The sequence below is a fragment of the Molossus molossus genome, unplaced genomic scaffold (genome assembly GCF_014108415.1).
Source record: "Molossus molossus isolate mMolMol1 unplaced genomic scaffold, mMolMol1.p scaffold_m16_p_6, whole genome shotgun sequence".
Classification (NCBI taxonomy): domain Eukaryota; kingdom Metazoa; phylum Chordata; class Mammalia; order Chiroptera; family Molossidae; genus Molossus; species Molossus molossus.
The window spans coordinates 11,934,378-11,953,753 of record NW_023425399.1 but is presented as its reverse complement, the minus strand read 5'-3'; the positions used below and the strand labels follow the sequence as shown (position 1 = coordinate 11,953,753).

General features: G+C 52.9%; 1 protein-coding gene across 1 annotated transcript; it reads left to right on the top strand.

Moving 5' to 3' along the window:
- Window positions 1-319: 319 nt before the first annotated feature.
- On the top strand, window positions 320-7,041 carry WFDC2 (WAP four-disulfide core domain 2). The gene is made up of 4 exons (XM_036245742.1): window positions 320-418; window positions 942-1,082; window positions 3,898-4,050; window positions 6,891-7,041. Exons 1-3 carry the CDS (start codon window positions 343-345, stop codon window positions 4,047-4,049), a joined length of 369 nt encoding a protein of 122 aa, XP_036101635.1. The 5' UTR covers window positions 320-342; the 3' UTR covers window position 4,050; window positions 6,891-7,041.
- Window positions 7,042-19,376: the final 12,335 nt, after the last annotated feature.

The following is a 19,376-nucleotide window of genomic DNA, read 5'->3' as shown; positions in this document are numbered from 1 at the left end:
CATTATGGGGAGTCTTGGAATGGGCCTGAGCCTCTCCTCCCGCCGCCCTGTCCTCGGGCCCCAAGAGGGCGGAGGCGGAGGAAACGTGGACAAGGGTCCGGCTGCAGCTGGTCAAGCTGGGCCTGCCTGGAAGCTGATTAGGTTCCTGGTTCCCACCGGGGCCAAGAGTGACACCTGATCCCAGGGGATTGTGAAACGGCAGGAGGTGGCCGCCCGCCCGTGGTGCAGAGCAGTCTACCCCGCCGGCTCGCCCCGCCCCTACCCCACGCCCCCCGCGCGCGCTGTTAAATCCCCCCATCCGGGGGCAGCGGCTCTCACCTGCACCCCGCCGGGCGCAGCACCATGACGACCTGCCGCCTCGGTCTGCTCCTCGCAGCCCTCCTCCTGGGCCTGCTGCTGGGCTTTTTCCCGGTCACAAGTGAGTGGGGCAGGGAGAGGCCGGGCCAGGAACGCCAGGAGGGAGCAGGGCAGAGGCGTAGCCTCTCTGCAGGCTGGAGAAGTGGGGGATCCTGAGATAGAAGTGGGGAGACCCATAAAGACGAAAATTTGGGGAGCCATGGTGTCTAAGATGGTGACCCTTGGAGTTTAGGGTGTGGGGTCCAAAGTACTGGAGGCGGGAAGAGGCTTTGTGCTGAAGGTGGAGCCTGTGTCCGGAGGGGTCCCTCCGCCTAGACGCCGGTAGCTCCTAGACAGTCAGCTGTGCGGGATCCCCTGAGGATAGAGGGATCTGGGCCAAGGGTTGGGTAACTCCTGTACCCTTCCTTCGGTGTTCGGAGCCCCAGGCCTGGAAGCAGCGTCCGCCGAAGGCTGTAAGGGGAGCGCCTAGGGCCAACACTGAGAATTCCTTGAAGCTTGAGATCCGGGGTCCCCGGAGCAGGAGGTGGGCATCCTCCGGGACCCGGGCTCTGGTCTCCACTGACCGTCCTCAACCTCCCTCCCAGGCACAGCAGTGAAACCGGGCGTGTGCCCCGAGCTGGAGGAGGAAGGGAACTGCACGCAGGAGTGCGGCTCGGACACAGAATGCCCGGACAACCTCAAGTGCTGCCGCGCGGGCTGCGCCATGCTCTGCCAAATGCCCAATGGTAACTCCCGGCGGGGCGCGGCGGGGCGGGCGCAGGGCGGAGGCGGGAGCCTCCGGGTTCCAGGAAGGGGGACGCGCCAGGACCCAGGGACCCCTGGCCAAGTCCAGGCGGATGGAACTAGATCGATCCGCACTCTCCCTTGCTTGTCCCTGGGGAGACAAAGAAGTCAGTGAGGCGCAGCGAGAGGTCGGGGAGGCCCCCACCCCTACCTGTATTTCAATCTCTGGTGCGTGACGGGCTTCCGGGCACGCACAGCAAGGACGTTGTTCTGGCAGGCGGGGAAGTCCAGAGCTGGCCAGTGACATGGGCTCCAAGGCCTGGGCACTCATCCCTCTCAAAGTCCTTTCCCTGCGGCCTCCCTCAGCCCCAGGAGTAGGATATGGGACGCCTGGCCTGGCCAGATTTCCCGGATTACCCTATCCAGGCAGGAGGCGATCTTACAGGGTTAGGAAAGAGGAAAGTTCTTGCCCAGTCACACTGCCAGATCTTGGTTCAGCAGGAGTCATGGCCAGAGGGGTTCAACTTTCCCCAGTGGATTGAAGGAAGTCAGGACTCTTCCTTGAACACTCCTCTCCCATCCTCATCTTTAAAACAACCTCTTCACTCCAGGGAGTGAGTGAGAGAATGTGTGAGAAAGCTTGGCGCTCACGTCTCCCCACTAGGCCCTGGGACTCCATCAGAGCAGGAAGTGGCATTAGACAGCATGGAATCCAAGCTTCTGGGTTTGCACAGGGAAAAACTGAGGACTAGAGGCAAGGCTATGACCTGGGGTACCAACTACTGTGATTACTGGTCCTTGTCCAGAATATAACCCTGTGATGTTCCCTCTTTGTTACTTCTGCAAAGATGCCAGCAGGGGCTGGGAAGGTTGGTAGTTAGAGACCTCAGACACTTATGATCAGGGAGGTGGGAGGTAGAGAAAGGACTGGCCCATGGGCCTCTAATCTGGACCAGTGAGAGGAGGAACAGAAGGAGAGGTGGAGACCAGGAGAGAAAGCAGGAGGCACACAGACAGATGAGAGAAGTGGATTGGGGAAAAAAGGAGTCTCTGCTGTTAGATAGTGTCTTTGCTGTTCCCTTGTCTCAGATGGACAGACTGAGGCAGGAAGAGGGCCAGGGCCAGACGGCCTCCTGAACTAGAATCCTGGTTCTGCCACCTGCTAGTTGTGTGATTCTGAGCAAGTCACTTTACCTCTCTGAGCCTCTGCTTTCTCCTCTCTACTCAAACTTCATAGGAATGATATAAAGGCTAAATAAAATAATATGTGTAAAATATCTTAATAGGAGTAGATTCTCTATACACAGCGCCTTGTTTCATCTATACACAGCGCCTTGTTTGAAAAAGGCAGGAGCTCTGGAACGGCAGCAGGGTATCCAGAGCTCCTGCCTTTTTCAAAGGAATGTATTTTTGTGTGCTAGAAAGTCGGCCACTCCTGTTCTGCAGCTCGTCACCCAATTCTGTGCTGCTGTTTGACATTTGACTGGGCTTGCTCCTGGGGTTTTTGGAAAGTCAGCTGAGTTCCCTTCTCCTTTACCCAGGAAGTGGAGCATGGTGTGTGTATGAGAGAGAGAGAGAGAGAGAGAGAGAGAGAGAGAGAGAGAGAGAGAAACACAGATATTGGAAGGCTTGGCTCAGGCCTTGGTTTTACTTTTGACCAGCGGTGTGATGTTGGGTTGTGCCTTCACATCCCGTGCCTCATTTTCTTCATCTGTGATAAGAACAGGGTCATAAATATCCCCTACAGAGGAGATATTGGATGTGAAGATTAAAGGAGATAATGAGGCCCAGTCGGGGTGGCTCAGTGGTTGAGCACTGACCCATGCACCAAGAGGTCACTGGTTCGATTCCCGGTCAGGGCAGGTTGTGGGCCTGATCCCCAGTGGGGGACATGCAGGAGGCAGCCAATCGATGTTTCTATCGCTCTCCCTCTCCCTTCTCTCTCTAAAAGAAAATCAATAAAGAAAATAAATAAAAGAGATAATGTGTTTACACAAAGAACATTGTAAGCGGCACACCTCTGCAGCCATAGCCGTGTGTGTGTGTGTGTGTGTGTGTGTGTGTGTGTGTGTTGGTGGAAGAATGCTTGTCTGTGTGTGGATGAGGAGTGTGGATGGGGTCACGGTGCTCCTGGTTGTAAATGGGAATGAGTATATGGAAGTGGGTAAAGAGATTGTGGGTGTGTGACCCCTCACATGTGCACCACAGTTTGCGGTTTACAAAGCAGCACAGTGCATGGCGCATAGACTCAGAAGCCAGATTCCTGGCTTTCACATCCTGTCTCTATCCTGTATGACCTAAAGAAAATTGCTTAACCTTTTGGTGCCTCGGTTTTCTCATCTGTAACATGAGAAAATGGTGACAATACTTCTCCCCCTCCTTTAGGACCATTGTGAGGATTAAGTGAGTTAATACACAAGTTAATATGCATCAAGTGCTTAGAATAACCACTGACACATAGAAGGAGCTAAGTAAATGTGGACTGTTCTAATTACTCATCATTATTGTTGTTGCAAAGGAGTTTGATTTTTCAGGGAGAATTCCTACAGGCCTATTGCCCCCATTACTTTTGCAACAACCCCTGACATGGGCAGCACTGTGCTGGGGCTCTGGGACATTCTGGTCCTAGGCCACAAAGTCAGGAAAAGGCAGAGCTGGGACTCTGAGGTCCTGTGATTCTGGAACCAGTGACGGAGGGAACCTGTGGGGGAGGGGTTTGCAGGTGATCTTCCAAGGAGAGGGGTGCTGGGAGGTCAGGCTGTGGATACCCTTGGCATATCCCTCCACCCACTGCCCCTTACTCCTTCTTCTGTGCAGAAAAGCCCGGCTCCTGCCCCAGGGTGGACTTCCCCTTGACCCCGCTTGGCATCTGCCGGGACCAGTGCCAGGTGGACAGCCAGTGTCCCGACCAGATGAAATGCTGCCGCAATGGTTGCGGGAAGGTGTCCTGCCTCACACCTGTCTTCTGAGGTAGGTGGGAGGAAGGAAGTGCCCTGATGCCCAGATATGATGACACCTGCAGGAGGTGGAGAAGGAGGCCCTGGCGAACCTACTTCTGTCCATGCAACAGGTGTTCCCTGAGCATCTATCACGTGCCACGCTCTGCTCTAGGGGATGCTTCATGAGTGAACGAACCAGACGGCAGTTTCTCTGATGGGTTTACAGCTAGCGGACAATAAACAAAACCAGCACATGGAGTGTTAGAGGGAGCTGAGTGCCGGAGAGGAAAAGAAAACTGAAGGGGGATGAGGAGTACTGGGGTGGGATGGGGTGGACAGGGAGCAGGGTTGTCTTTTTTATGTGCCATCTAGAAGGTACTGAGCGGGGAGCCATGAGGGCATCTGGGAGAATGTTCCAGGCTGAGGTGCTAAAGCAGGAGCACCCTGGTGCGTTTCTGGAAAAGCCAGAGGCTGGAGCCAATAGGAGGAGAGGGTCGGAGAGGGACGGAGTAAGTCAACAGCTCCTAGGGGCCTGACAGGCCCTTGGAAGGACTTTGGTCTTGACCCAGAGATGTCGCACCCTTGGAAACGGACACGCTCCGACTTAGTTTGAAAGGCCTGCTCTGGCTGCTGTGTGGGGAATAGACTGTGGGGACAGTGGCAGAAGCAGGGAGGCCACCAGGAGGCTCCTGCAAGGGACCAGGTGGGAGATGACAGACCAGGGGAGATGAGCGGCTGGGTTTTGGGACATGTGTGAAGGTAGAAGAAACAATATTTGCTGGTGAATTGGCCTGTGAGGGAACGAGATTTACTCCTTCGTTTCCTAACAGGGCATCTAAATAAGTCAGCAGCCGGAGGAGCAGCTGTACCTTGGGGGAGGGAACAGTGGCCGAAGGGCCCCTGGGAAGCTCCTTGCAGGGCCAGTGAGAGGCAGAAGAGTTGATCTTTACTTCTGCCAAGACTCGTGGTTTCAGGACGGACAGGCAGACATCGGTGGACTTCAGCTGAGGTCGTCAGGTGCGCGCCTGCAGTGTGCTGAGCAGTTCTGAGCAGGCCGGGGCTATTGGCCTCTAGTGGCTCTGACGTTAAATGGAAGGATGCTGGAGTCTCTCTGTCCCCATCTATAATTAAAAATAAAACAGTATAGGCCCCGGCCTGTTTGGCTCAGCAGTTTGAGCTTCAGCCTGTGGACCAGAGAGTCCCGGGTTCGGTTTCCGCTAAGGGCACATACCAAAAAAAAAAAAAAAAAAAAAACCCAACAGCAAAAAAAACAGTATCGCCCTGGCTAGTTTGGCTCAGCGGTTGGAGCGTCGGCCTGCGGACCAAAGAGTCACAGGTTCAATTCTGGTCAAGGGCATGTGCCTCGGTTTCGCTTCATCCTTGGCCCTGGTCGGGCTCATGCAGGACATGACCAGTCAATGTGTCTCTCTCACCTCGATGTCTCTCTCTCTCCCTTTCTTTCTCCCTCCCACTCTATCTGATGATAAAAGGAAAAATATTCTCGGGTGAGGATTAAAAAATAATAATAATAATTAAAACAATATCAAGTCCTACAGTAAGTGTAAGGAATGAAAGCAAAACAAAACCCAACTACACGCTCCGCAGGCCCCCTGGGCGGTCCAGTGCTGGGCCACCGGCTCTGTGGCAGGTGCTGGGACGAAGGTGACTGCTGCCTTCCTCACGGAGCTCGCAGCTGGGGGCCGAGATGGACAGATGGACGGACGTTCCCAGTGCTGCCGGGGAGGAAGGGCGGCTGCTGTGGGAACAGAGGGGAGGACTGGGAGAGGGTGCAGCAGGCTCCCGGAGGGCTGACCCCGAGCCAGTCCTAAAGGATGCGAGCAAGGTGGCCAGTCTGGGGAAGCACAGTGAGGAAGGAGGCTGTTCTAGGCAGAGGAAACAGATGAGCAAGAACCTGGCAGTGCCCTTTGGTTGAAATCTCATTGTTGATCTGCCGCCCCCCCCCCCCCCGCTTATTTTTTTATGCTCACCCAAGGACATTTTTCGATATTTTGTTCAGATAGAGTGGGAGGGAGAGAGAGAGAGAAACATCGACGTGAAAGGGACACATCGAGTGGCTGCCACCCACACGATCCAACCAGGGCCGGGGACAAACTGCAACCGAGGTACGTGCCCTTAGCGGGAACCGAACCCGGGTCTCTCCAGACCGCAGGCCGACGCTCTAAGCGCTGAGCCAAACCGGCCAGGGCGATCTGCTGCCTTGGACAGGCTCTCAGCCAAGGGGCAGGCAGGTCACCACGGAACCCAGTATTGCACAGGTAAGACAAAAGCCCAGAGAAGGGACGAGCTCAAGGCCCCGTGGTTGCTACTTCACGGCAAGACCGTCAGTGCGGAGAGGGAACCACGGTCTCCCTAGGGCCCAGCGCTCTCCAGTGATGCCGACCCTCTCTCACCTCCTTGAGTGCCAACAGCATGGCCAGACGTTTGAGTCAGGAAGACACAGCTTCAGATTTCAGCTGACACTTAACTACTCTTTCACCTCCCCGAGCTGCAATTATTTCACTTCTACGAGATCAATGAGATCTTCTTTGATCAGCTAATCCCAGCTGAACCCAAAGAATGGAGGCATGGTGGCATTTCCTGGTGGTCGAGGGACACGGAGATAAGTGACAGTGGTCCCAGGAAGGCCACACAGTCAGCTGGGACCATGGTATAGCCAGCTGTGTCCGAGGACTGGTCTGAAGCAGAGGAGTGAAGTGCCCGGGGCCTCAGGAAGGTAGAGTGGGGGTGGAGGAGGGAGGGGAGAGTGTGATGGAGTCGGGGAAGCCTTGGTCCGGAATTTAAGCTGCAGGTACTCTTGCTTAGTGTTGTGGATATTGCTGTTGATGGTTTTATTCTGTTTTCTCCCTGCAGTTTCAGCCACCACAGCCTGAGAATGAGGGAGTGGAAGTCTGCCCGGCCCTGTCCGGCGGCAGCCCCGCTGCCTTCCCCTTTCTGGCCTCTGTCTCCCTCCTGTGCTGACCACCATTTCCTTCTCCGGCCAATAAAGTGACCACTTCCAGCACGGCTGGGGCTGTGGCCTCCATTCTTACTCTGTCCCTGCCTCTGACTCTGGGTTGGAATGGGATTGGGGGGGGGCCGGGCAGCGACAAGATCATCTAGGCTCAAAGTCGAGAGAGGGATCAGCTCGGAAAAATGAACATATTTACAGGGCTCGGCTCATGTGCGCTTGGTGGTTATTCTCCCAGGATGACGGGAGGGAAAACTCGGGCTCAGAGAGGGTGGAGTGCTCCTGAGGCCACACCGATCCTTGCTGGGTCTGATAACTGCAGCAGCAGCATGTTCCATGCTCCAGAGACAGGGCTGGGAGGTTCCCGGATGGGAGCTCCTGGGTCCGCAGACCACCCAGAGTGGTTGATGGCAGCCCCATGCTGTAGACCAGGACTCCCCCTCCAAGTTACCAGCTCACGGCCACAGAGGGAGAAGATGGCAGAGCCAGGGTCCCTTGTTTTAAGTCAAATCATTGTTTGGTATAAACAATATATTCATAGGGGTCAACATTTTAAAGGTAAAAATGAAAAGCATTGTTCACCCTTGACTCCCTGTCTCTAACTCTGGCCACCCAGCTGTTTTTGTGAATGTGGCCCAAATCAGTTTCTGGTGTATCTTTTCAGAGATACAGTGCCGTCTCTCTGTGTAGCCTCTCCCTATTCCTCCGCCTCTCTCCCTATTCCTTCTCTCTCTTTTCCTCTTTCCTGCTTCCCCCTCCATCCCTTTCTCTATCCCTCTGTCTCCCTAATTTCCTCCTCGAGTCCTCTTTCCTACTCCCCCCTCTTTCCCTTTCTCTCTCTCTCTCTCTCCCTCCCTCCCTCTTCCTCCCTGCCCTGCTCTGTCTAGCCCCATTTCTCTTCCCCCCTCTATCCCTCACTCTATTCTCTTTCTTTCTCTATCCCCATCTTCTCTTTCTAGCACCTCCTTTCTGTCCCCTCTTCTCCATGGCCCTCTCTCTTCATCATCTCTCTATCCCCTTCTCTCAATACTCCCAGGTGTTTTAGGTATTATCGCCTCTAAATCTAATAATGTCTTTTAAACATGGTGTCTGGCATCATCCCCACTGTACATGTTGGGAGACTGAGGAGGCCCAAAACTGGTAAGAAAAAAAGAGGTCTGAACTCAGCCCTCCGCAAAACTGGGCAGCAGGTGCATTCCCAGGAAGCGGTGCTGGATATCGGTGCACAGGTATAAAGATGACCTGGGCAAGGAGGGTGAGCAGCCGGCCCAGGGTGGCTTTGGTGTCTCTGATTGGAAGAAGGAGCCCGGGTAATGGAACCTTGAGGGGTGACCTCACTTCCTTGGTGACAGAACTCCAACAGAAGTTAGAAGTCTGGTAACCAGGCATCCCTATACAGCTCACTTGACAGGAGCCGTCAAGAGAACAAGATGTGCCCTGGCTGGTTTGGCGCAGCGGTTAGAGCATCAGCCTGTGGTCCAGAGAGACCGGGGTTCAGTTCCCGCTAAGGGCACATAACTCGGTTGCAGTTTGTCCCTGGCCCTGGTTGGGTCGAGCGGGTGGCGACCACTCGATGTGTCCCTTTCACATTGATGTTTCTCTCCCCCCCCCCCATTCTATCTGAACAAAAAAATGGAAAAATGTCCTCTGGTGAGGATAAAAAAAAACGATTTAAAAAAAAAAAGAGAGCAAGATGTATGTTTGCTGTTTCCCGACTTCCCGAGGCTCTGGGTTGAGGAAAGCCCAGTGTGTCAGCCCAGAGCGAGGGATGTTTCTGTGGCTGTAGATACTGGCACAAACCTCCCCTCTGACGTCATGAGGCACCTTCAGGTAACAGGGCAGGCCAATCCAGGCCAGGCCTCTCTATCTTCTCTCTCTACCTCCTTCTCTTAATACCCCTTCTCTGTTCCTCTACAGCCTCCACACACACCCCTCCACCCCTTCCTTCTACACCCATTTTTCTTTCCTCTTTCCCCCCTCTATTTCTCTCTCTCTCCTTCTCCTTACCCCTCCCTCTCTATGCCTCTTATCTCTATCATCTATCACCATCTCCTGGGGATACATAGATATAAAATCCTCATCCCACCTTTTTACATTTGCTATACACATTGTGTTTTATCTTGCCTTTTTCACTTAATGCATCTTGTCGATCATGCCATAGTAAAGGGCAGGGAACGTCTTCATCCTTTCTTGCGGCTGTAGGGCGTTCCACTGTTTGGATGAACACCCTTTACTGAACCACACTTCTACTATTTCGGTTGCTTTCGACCTTTGGCAGGCCTAGATTTGAACCTGAGTCACCTGATGCCAGTGTCCCATGCTTCCTCCACTGCAGTGATGTCTCACTTTTTTTTTTATCCTCACCCGAGGACATTTTTCCATTTTTTGTTCAGGTAGAGTGGGATAGAGAGAGAGGAACAAAGAGAGAGAGAGAAACATCGATGCGAAAGGAACACATCGAGCGGCTGCCACCCACACAACCTACCAGGGCCGGGGACAAACTGCAACCGAGGTACGTGCCCTTAGCGGGAACCGAACCCGGGTCTCTCAGGACCGCAGGCCGACGCTCTAACCGCTGAGCCAAACCGGCCAGGGCGTGATGTCTCACTTTAATCCATGGGGTGTGGGCTTAGCTTTTGGGCTGCGGAGGAGGGAAAGGATGGAAGTCATGGCAGTGACTCTGGCCCCCAGGACAGTCATGCCTCCTGTTAATCCACCCACTGCGGAATGTGAGAGATCAGGGCAGAGTAAGTGTCACTGTCTGGAGATAGGAGTATGGTGGCTTGGTGTTTGGCCAGCCTTATCTTTCCTATCCTCCGGTGGGTCCGGGCCCCAGGTCATGAGCTAGGCAAGAACCAAGGGCTTCTCCATCCACGCCCTCTGGGGTACAAGGTGCAGGAGTCTCCTGGATGAGAGTAGGAGTGCTCAGTGCATAAGGCTGCCCCCTGGCGATAGATGGCAGTATAGCTTTCCTTCTAACTTCCCCTTTTCTGGTTTCTATCTGTCCATGCTTGGGTCTTCCCAGCCCTTCTGGGCAGAAGCAAAGGCAGCCAGTGATGGGCTGGGTAGAGTTGTTAGGTGCTAAATGTGTGGCTACCACCCCCTCCGCTTCCTCCAGGTTTGCATTCGGAAAGAGAGCCCTGGGCAAGGCCACGTCTAACTCAAGGAGGCAGAGGTCTGTCTTTTGTTCGCATGCCGTCATTCCTTCCACCAGCACCCCCGCAGCAAACTTGTATCACTCATGCAGCAACTTTCACGAGCCCGTAAGTGGCCACAGAATCTTTAAGCCAGGGCTCCAGGCAGCTGCTACCAGCTGTTCATTCATTGGCGTTGGCAGGCAAAGTCGCTGCTCCTGACTTAACTCAAGAAATAAAGGGCCAACAGTGGGATATCAGCCTGGTGCTTGAGGTTCTGCTGAGTGAGAAGGCTGCACCCTGACTGGGGGCCGAGGGAGACGGAACCTCAGGCCCTCTACCAGAACCTTAAGAGGGGCTGGGGCTTTTTCAGGGGGCCTCCTGGGGAAGATGAGGTGGGGAGAACCAGGGTGGAGATCAGGAAGCATGCCAGGGATGAACAGGAAGAATCACCTGGGAAGGAAGGTTGCGGGGTGGAGCGAGTCAGGTGAGAAATCTGGCTGGGGGATTAAGAGGAGCCCCTGGCCTAGGATCTTTCTTTGACCAACTTTGGCAGCCAAGTGGCTGCTGCAGGTTGGGGACGCTGAAGGTCTTTGGCTGAGGAGGGGGAAGAGGACAGAAGGAGGGGCTCCAGTCTGGTCCGTTCCCCCCCCTCTTCCAGGTCTTGATGGGCTCAGGGCTAGGAGGATGGCTCCAGGGCCAGGAATCCTGGTAAACTGCCGGCTCCAGATGGAACTGAGCCTCGCAGCTCCTCCCAGAACTGCTCAGAGCAGGGTTTCTTCCTGCTCACCTTCTCCCATTGCCCGCAGCAAGCTACTCTGCTGCCGCCTCTAAACCCAGTCTCCAGGCCACGGGGCGGGGGAGGGGGAGGCCTATGCAGCAGTGCCGCGTGGAAACAAACATCTGTTCTGCAGGGAAGTGCAGATTTGGGGGTGGAGGGAAGTTACAACATAGGAGTGAGCTGGAGCTTAAAAAATGGAATTCTAAGTACAGACCAGAAGATTGCCCTGCCTGAGGGACAGCATACATAGAGGCGCGCTTTCATTTGCTTAGTGTTTACTGAGCTCCTACTATGTGTTTTGTTCTAGGTGGTGGGGATTTGACATCAAGGACGTGTGTGGTGTTGGGGGACTAGTCAATAAATGAATGAACCAACGCATATGTAACACATCAGGTTGTGGAGAACTATTAAGTTAGGTGAGAGGACTAGTGAGTCCAGGGGACGGGTAGAGGTGAGGGGGGTTACTGTGCAGAGGGTGCTCAGGGAGTGTCTCATAAGGTGTCATGCAAGTAGTGAGCGGAAGGAATAAAGACATGAGCCCTGTGACAATCCATGGGGAGAGCGGTCCAAGCCCAGGAAACTTTCAGGGCCAAGGGCCTGAGGTCAGTGTGCTGTGGATGTCTGAGGACCGTCCAGGTGGCTGAGGGGAGATGTGATCCAAGAGGTCGTGTGGGCACAGGTTACCGAGAGCCCTGTGGTCCCTGCAGGGAAACACAGGAGGGTTTGAGCAGAGCGATGACATCATCTGACAACATTTGAAAGAGATCCATCTGGCTGCTATGCTAAGAATAGACTCTGGGGGGGGGGGGGCGATGTGGAAGCAGGGAGAGCAGTTAGGTTGGGGCAGGGAAGAAATGACTTCCTCCCTCTCTCCCGCGCTCTGGCGGTACCAGCTCTGATGGCACCCGCGTGGTTCTGCCTGTCCTGTCCATTAATGCATCTTAGAGAAACTTGGACTTGTGAATTAATCATATAGCAAACACATCAAATGCTCCCTTTCCTTCCCTGTGTTTACTTATTTGATCATTCTACCACAAGGTCATGGCAAAAGTGAGAGGGAGGAGAAAAACTTAAAAACAGACTGCTGGCTGACAAACCTAACCCTATATTCAGTGCTGCAAGGAGCCGGTGAGGGTCTGGTTTGCTCAGCTGTTAAAGGCGGTACTCTTGGTGGGAATGCAGACTGGTGCAGCCACTAATGGAAAACAAGATGGTGTTTCCTCAAAAAATTAAAAACTGAATTGCCATTTGACCCAGTGATCCCACTTCTAGAAATATATCCTAAGAAGCCTGAAACACCAATCAGAAAGAATTATGGCCTGGCCGGTTTGGCTCAGCGGTTAGAGCGTCAGCCTGCGGTCCATAGAGACCCGGGTTCGGTTCCCGCTAAGGGCATGTACTTTGGCTGCAGTTTGTCCCCGGCCCTGGTTGGGTCGTGTGGGTGGCGGCCACTCGATGTGTCCCTTTCACATCGATGTTTCTCTCTCTTCCTCTCTCTCCTTCCCGCTCTATCTGAGTAAAAAATGGAAAAATGTCCTCGGGTGAGGATAAAAAAAGAAAGAAAGAAAGAATTATGTACCCCTATGTTCATAGCAGCACTATTTATAATTGCTAAGATCTGAAAAACAGCCCAAGTGTCCATCACTAGATGAGTGGATAAAAAAGCTGTGGTACACACCTTACTCCAGTTCATGAATTGTTTTGTTTTGTATTTTAATTTTTTACTGTTTAAAGTATTACAGATGTCTCTCCTTCCCCCCTCCCCCCCTCCCCACTTCTTACCCCCTCCCACCTTCCCACACTGTTGTCTGTGTCTATTGGTTATGCATATATGCATGTAAGTTCTTTGGTTTCTCTCTTCCCGCCCCACCTCCCCCCTTCCCTTTGAGGTTCATCAGTCTAACAACCAATTTGTACGTCTTAATCCCTTCATCTTTTTCACCCAAAGCCCCTCCCATCTGGCAATCAACAAAAAGTTCTCTGTATCTATGAGATACAGAGCGAGGGATGTTTTTGTTCTGCTTGTTCATTTTATTTGCAGATTCAGTTATTGATAGATATGTATTTATTGCCATTTTATTGTTCATTTTTTTAATCTTCAAGAAGACTCGTCCACATTTTGTATAATACTGGTTTGGTGGTGATGAACTCCTTTAGCTTTTTCTTGTCTGGGAAACTCTTTATATGGCCATCGATTCTAAATGACAGCTTTGCAGGATAGAGTAATCTTGACTGTAGTTCCTTGCTTTTCATCATTTTAAATATTTCTTGCCACTCCTGTAAGGTAGCCAGGCGTCGCCAGTGGGAGGTGGGAAGAAACCAGAGAGCCAAACAGCCGAATAAGCAGAAATCAGGCTTTATTGGGTGCACTCCGGGCGGGTTCACAGACTCCGGGGGTCGAGTCCGAGAAGCCGCGCCCGATGCTGGGGTTTGTGATTTTTGCGCCTGCGGCAGCGGGAACTTGTTGTTAGGGTTAGGTCCTGAGGGGCTACGCATGGGGGCCTCTGGAATGTGAGTCTATTGTCCCGGAGCAAACAGTTCCTGGACTAGGACAGGAGAATAGGACAGGAGTTGATCTCTGAGTTCGGGGTAAACAGTTCCTGAAACAGGGTGGGAGTCTAGGTTGGGTAAGCAAGGTAATGGCTGAGCAGTTTGCCTGGCGCCAGTTCCCAGGCTCTCGGACATTCCCGACTCTGTGATATAGGAACAGGGGCCAGGTCGTCTTTCTGACTACTTCCTGCTGGACGGGGGTGGCGTCAGAGGAGGGGGGTCCGAGTCGGTGTGGTCCAAGTCTGGGGGACTGGTCAAAGGCTGGTAATGTTGTAGCATCATTTGGTGGACCTCTATTGTCCGTGTGAGCTATGCAAATCGGAGAAAACAGGGGGCAATTAGCCGTATAATTATTATGATGATGGTTGGGCCGAGGAAGGGGAGGAGTAAGGAGTACATGGAGGAATTCCACCAGGAGGAGGCGTCTACTGAGAACTTTTGTTTTTTTAGTTCTGAACTTAGCTGGTGGAAGGTTTCAATGCGGGTTTCTACCAAACCTGATTCCTTGATATAATAGCAACATTCTTCCCCAAGAAAGAGACAGGTTCCTCCGTGTTCCGCTGTGAGGAGGTCCAGGGCCCTTCGATTCTGCATCGACAGCTGGGCCAGGGAGGTGATCTGCCTCTGGAGAGAAGCTAGGGACTCAGCCGAGCTGTCAATAGCAATCTGAAATTGAGATTCTAAGCGTTCTGAGGTGACTAAGGAGTGTGCCAGGGCACCCCCTCCCAGTCCAGCGGCGACAGCCGAGGCTGAGAGGGAGAGTCCTACTAAAAGGGGTAAAAAGATTGCCCGCTTTTGTTTCGGGTTGTAATATATGTATTTTTGTTGGAATTCAGCAGGTGTATAGACCATGAGTTGGGGGGGTTAGGGTGACAGGCAGGCAGAGAAGAATGGATCCAAGGGGGAATGTGAGAGAGAAGGGTGTAGGGATTGGGGACTACTGGGGAAATGGGGACGACCGCCGCGTTGATGATGTGGAGGTCCTGAACAAGGCAGTACTGTCCTGAGGCCTTTTTAACGGGGAAAATGGGAGTATTACAATTGGTGGGGATCAGGAGGCCTTGTGTCCTAAGCCTGGTGATGATGGGCAGGAGTCCCATCCTATGAGCGTGTGAGATGGGGAATTGCGGGCGGTTAGGAAAAGAAGATGAGTCTTTGAGTTTAATTAAAACAGGAGTGTGGTGGGAAGCAATGGTGGGGGTATCCATGTCCCAGACCTCGGGGTGGACTCCAGGTAGGAGCTGGACGTTGGGGTCTGGGTCAGGCTCAAGGTCGGGGCCTGGCACCAGTGCCAGCAAGAAGGTCTGTTTCGGGGAGAATGAGATGCTTGCCTGGAGTTTGGACAGAATGTCTCTCCCCAGGAGGGGGACCGGACATGAGGGCATGACTAGGAAGGAGTGGGAGAACGGGTGACCCTCAACTAGGCAGTTAAGGAGGGTCGTCCGCTGTGGGGTCGAGGGTGATCCGTCGATTCCCATGACCGAGACCTGGGAAGGAACCGTAAGGCCCGAATGAGAGGGAAGGACAGAGTAGGTAGCCCCCGTGTCTACCAAAAAGGAGACAGACTTACCCGCTACCTGGAGCGTGACCCTGGGCTCGGCGAGGGTAATCGGAGTCGAAGAGCCAGGGCCCCCTCAGTCGTCCATTAGCCCCAGCAGTTCTAGGGCCAGGAACGTCTGGTTCTCAGTCCCCCTGCATTGAGGTGCCGAGGGCTGAGCCAGGGTCGGGCAGTCCGACTTCCAGTGGCCCATTTGTTTGCATTGAGGGCAAGGTTTGGTGGGGGGCCTAGGCTGCGGACAGGCCTTCGCCCAGTGGCCTTCCTTCCCGCATTTGAAACAGGCGCCGGGGGCGTGCGCTGTCCTCCTTTGGAGGTCAGTCTTTTTCCCGGTTCCCCTGCCGGCCGGAGGGCCGCTACCAAGGCTTGGGTCTGGAGGCTGGCCTTCTGCTGCAGCCACGCCTGCCGGGCTGCTTCAGCCCTCTCCTCCCGGGCATTAAAAACTTTAAAAGCCATTTTTACCAGGTCTTGGATGGGAGTCTCAGGGCCCTCTTCAGCCTTTGGAGGAGGGGAAGTCTGGGCTAAGAGAATCTGGAGAGCGGAGCAGTGCGAGCAAAGGTCAGGGCGGGAGCGGAGGTCCCAAAAAGCCTGAATGTACGGGATCTCAGAGTCCTTTCTGGTCCGCCGGCAAAAATTGGCCAGGTCCCGGAGGACGTTGAAGTCAAAAGTACCCGTAGGTGGCCAGTGAGACTGGTTGTCTAGGGTGTATTGAGGCCAAGCGACCTGGGTCAAGAAGATGAGTTTCTTCTTGTGGAGGGTCTGAGAGTATCCCAATTTGGAGAAATTTATAAGAAGACATCCCAAAGGAGTCTTAGGGTCTATTTTGGATTCGGAGTTTCCCATAATTTAGTGGCCTTCCGGACCCCTAAGTGTCGGAGGAGGAAGGGTATGAGGGAGGCGTCCCTTCCAGATACCCATCTCCGGACAGAGATAGAGGGGGGAGTGAAAGGCGTCCCTTTCAATCAGTCCCCCTATATGGACTCCAGGAGTCGTGAGGGGAGGGCTCTCGGCTCGGCCGAGTCTAGGACGAGAGACCCCCGGGCCGGGCCGGGACACAGGGGTCTGGCAGGAAGGGAAAGGGATCGAATTACTTACGGTTGCAAGCCGTATCTGCAGGGAGCTCCGAATTCAAAGCGGTGGAGGGCGACGAGGCAGGGAGAGAGGGAGGGGGGACTCTCCCCTCAGCCTGCAGGGACTGAGGTGGGTCGCAAAACCCCTCCCCGGGGTTTCGGCACCAGATGTAAGGTAGCCAGGCGCCGCCGGTGGGAGGTGGGAAGAAACCAGAGAGCCAAACAGCCGAATAAGCAGAAATCAGGCTTTATTGGGTGCACTCCGGGCGGGTTCACAGACTCCGGGGGTCGAGTCCGAGAAGCTGCGCCCGATGCTGGGCTTTGTGATTTTTGCGCCTGCGGCAGCGGGAACTTGTTGTTAGGGTTAGGTCCTGAGGGGCTACGCATGGGGGCCCTTGGAATGTGAGTCTATTGTCCCAGAGCAAACGGTTCCTGGACTAGGACAGGAGAATGGGACAGGAGTTGATCTATGAGTTCGGGGCAAACAGTTCCTGAAACAGGGTGGGAGTCTAGGTTGGGTAAGCGAGGTAATGGCTGAACAGTTTGCCTGGCTCCAGTTCGCAGGCTATCAGACAACTCCCTTTTGGCCTGCAAAGTTTCTTTTGAGAAATTGGCTGACAGCCTTATGGGAACTCCCTTTAGGTAACTAACTACTTTTAAGATTCTCTCTTTTGCCCGGCCAGTGTGGCTCAGTGGTTGAGCATCGACCCATGCACCAAGAGGTTGCCGGTTTGATTCCCGGTCAGGGCACATGCCCAGATTGCAGGCCTGATCCCCAGTGGGGGGCATGCAGGAGGTGGCCAATCAACCCCTTGTGTGGACTTAATACCCTTCTGTTGTAATTGAGTCTTGATTGCTGTTGCCACGTTAGTGGGAGGGTTTTACTCAGGCTGATCAGCTGCAAGAACTGGCTGTGTCCACTGACCACTGACCTCTAACTACCTTGGATGGTCAGCTGTGCAGGGTCCCACCACACAGAGCAAGACTTACTTCATCAGGGCTCTGGTACCCACTGAGTCCATTCCTTGAGTGTGTCCCTTGTGGAGGTGGTTGGGTGGTGGTGTTTCGCCATGGTCTGAAGCTTGCACTGGGTGTGCTGGCTCTGGGGTAGGGTCAGCCACTGCCTTTGTTCTACCTGGGACCCCCAGGCATAAGCTACAAAGCGGTCTGCAGATGGCTGCTTCTTGTGCTGGGCTTGGAGGTGCCCAGGCAAAGCCAAGCTGTGAACCAAGGCTGGCTGCTTCTCGTGCCGGGCCTGAGGCTACTTAGTGAGAGGTATGGGGCTTGCTGTGGCCAGATGCTGCTTGTTTGAGAGAATTTAGGAAAATCTGAAACAGGCCAATCCTATGGTAAAGCCACTGGAAAGACCTTGGGTGGGCCCAAAATTTGGATGGGGCATGGCCTCAAGGAATCACCAGGCCAGGGTAAATAATGTGAGCCAGGTTGCTGGAATCTCAGATACAGTGCCCATCTGCTGGCCCCATGGGGGAAGGGCTCACCAAAGGATCAAAAGCCTCCACCATCACGTCTGTCTGGGAGATAGCTGCCTCTCCAGCCCTCGCCCCGATGCCAAACAACAATTCTTCCCCATGTCTCTGGTGCCTTTCAAGCTGCCTCCCATTCATGCTGGAGCACAGAGGGAGCGGGTCTGAGTAAGTCCAGGTGTGGGCCCTTTAAGAGGAACTGCCTGGGACTCTAGAAGCCTCAGCCTCCCTCAGCCTCAGTTCCCACTGGTTTTTACAGCCAAAAGTGATGGGGTCTTCTCTTCCTGGCACTGGAACCCTGAGCTGCGCACCTGGTGTGGAATGTGGACCCCCCACTCCTCAGGGAGGACCTTCACAGCCGAGGTAGCCTCCTGATTTTTATTCGCCACACGTGGGTATGGGACCAGCCTGTTTGAGCCTCCACCCCTCCTATCAGTCTTGGTGTGGCTTCTTTAATTTCATAGTTGTAGGACTTCCATTCAGCTCGATTCCAGGTGGTTCTGAAGGATGTTTGTTCTGTAGTTTAGTTGTAAGTTTGATGTGGTTGTGGGAGAAGGCGAGGACCGTATTTACCCACACCACCTGGAAGTCCATTTCACTAATTGTTTGCATGACTTCCTTTACAGCAAAAGAAAATCCTGCGTTGCATTCAATAGTCATGTCTCTTTAATCTCTAATATGGAAAAATTCCTTGACCCGCCCCCCCCTTTTTTTGGTCTTTCATGACATTTTGGAAGACTATAGGTCAGTTATTTTATGGAATGTCTCTTCATTGAGCTTATCTGATATTTTCTCATGATTGGATTTATGCTTTACAAAATCGATATTGTGTTTTTAGTCACATGATGTTAATTTGTTTGGTTACTGGTGATGTTCATTTTCATTACTTGAGTAAGGTGGATTCTACCAAGATTCTCCACTGATGAATAAGTGTCTGTGGGGAAACACTTTGAGATTCTGTAAGTGTCCTATTCTCAAAATTTTACTCACTAGGTTTAGCATTCACTGATGATTCTTGCCTGAAGTAATGATTATTTAATGATTACTAGACAATGGTTTTCTGATTCTATCCTTTTTGAGCTCTTTTTTTGGCTTCCTGTCTCTCTAGCTACAGTGTGAGGGGTGGGTACTGTGTTCCTTTACACTTCTGAGCCTGGGGGCATTGTGGGGTAGAAGGTAAGTTTGTAAATTTTGAGCTCTCTGAGTTTTGGTTAAATGTCCTGTGCTAGGGTTTAGTACATCCCTGTGGTATAATATCCTACTCAAAAGAGGGGGTTACCCTCAGGCCTTACATTAACCCACCCATTCTGAGCAGAGCTTGGGACCCCTCCCCTTACTCCTCCCATTCTCCCTCCCTTCCTTCCTATCTTTCTTTTTTCCTTTCTCTCTTCTATAATTCAGAGGTGATGAGACTCACTACTTCCACGCATAGTTTAAAACCTTAACTCTGAAAAATAAATCCCACATTTGGGAAAGTTACAGGGTGGGCATTGCAATGCAGAGGAAAAGGACTTTTTCTTGGATTACTAATGACTGTTTTATTCCTACTCTGATTTTAGAGAAGTCCTTACCCATCTTTGGTCTTCTATTTTCCCCTCTTGATTTGATAACTGAACAGATTACCCCCATGTTTTCTCCTTCCCCTCCAAGTTGTAATAATTGGTGCCACTTAAGGCAAATAAATCAAGGGACTGCAAGACCAGGGCCCTTCACTGCTCTCCCCATGTAGCCCATGGCAGGAAGACGTGGTGTAGCCTTAGAAGATAAAGACTTTCATCAAGTTTCACTAATTTTTAAATTAAAAATGGCTTTAAT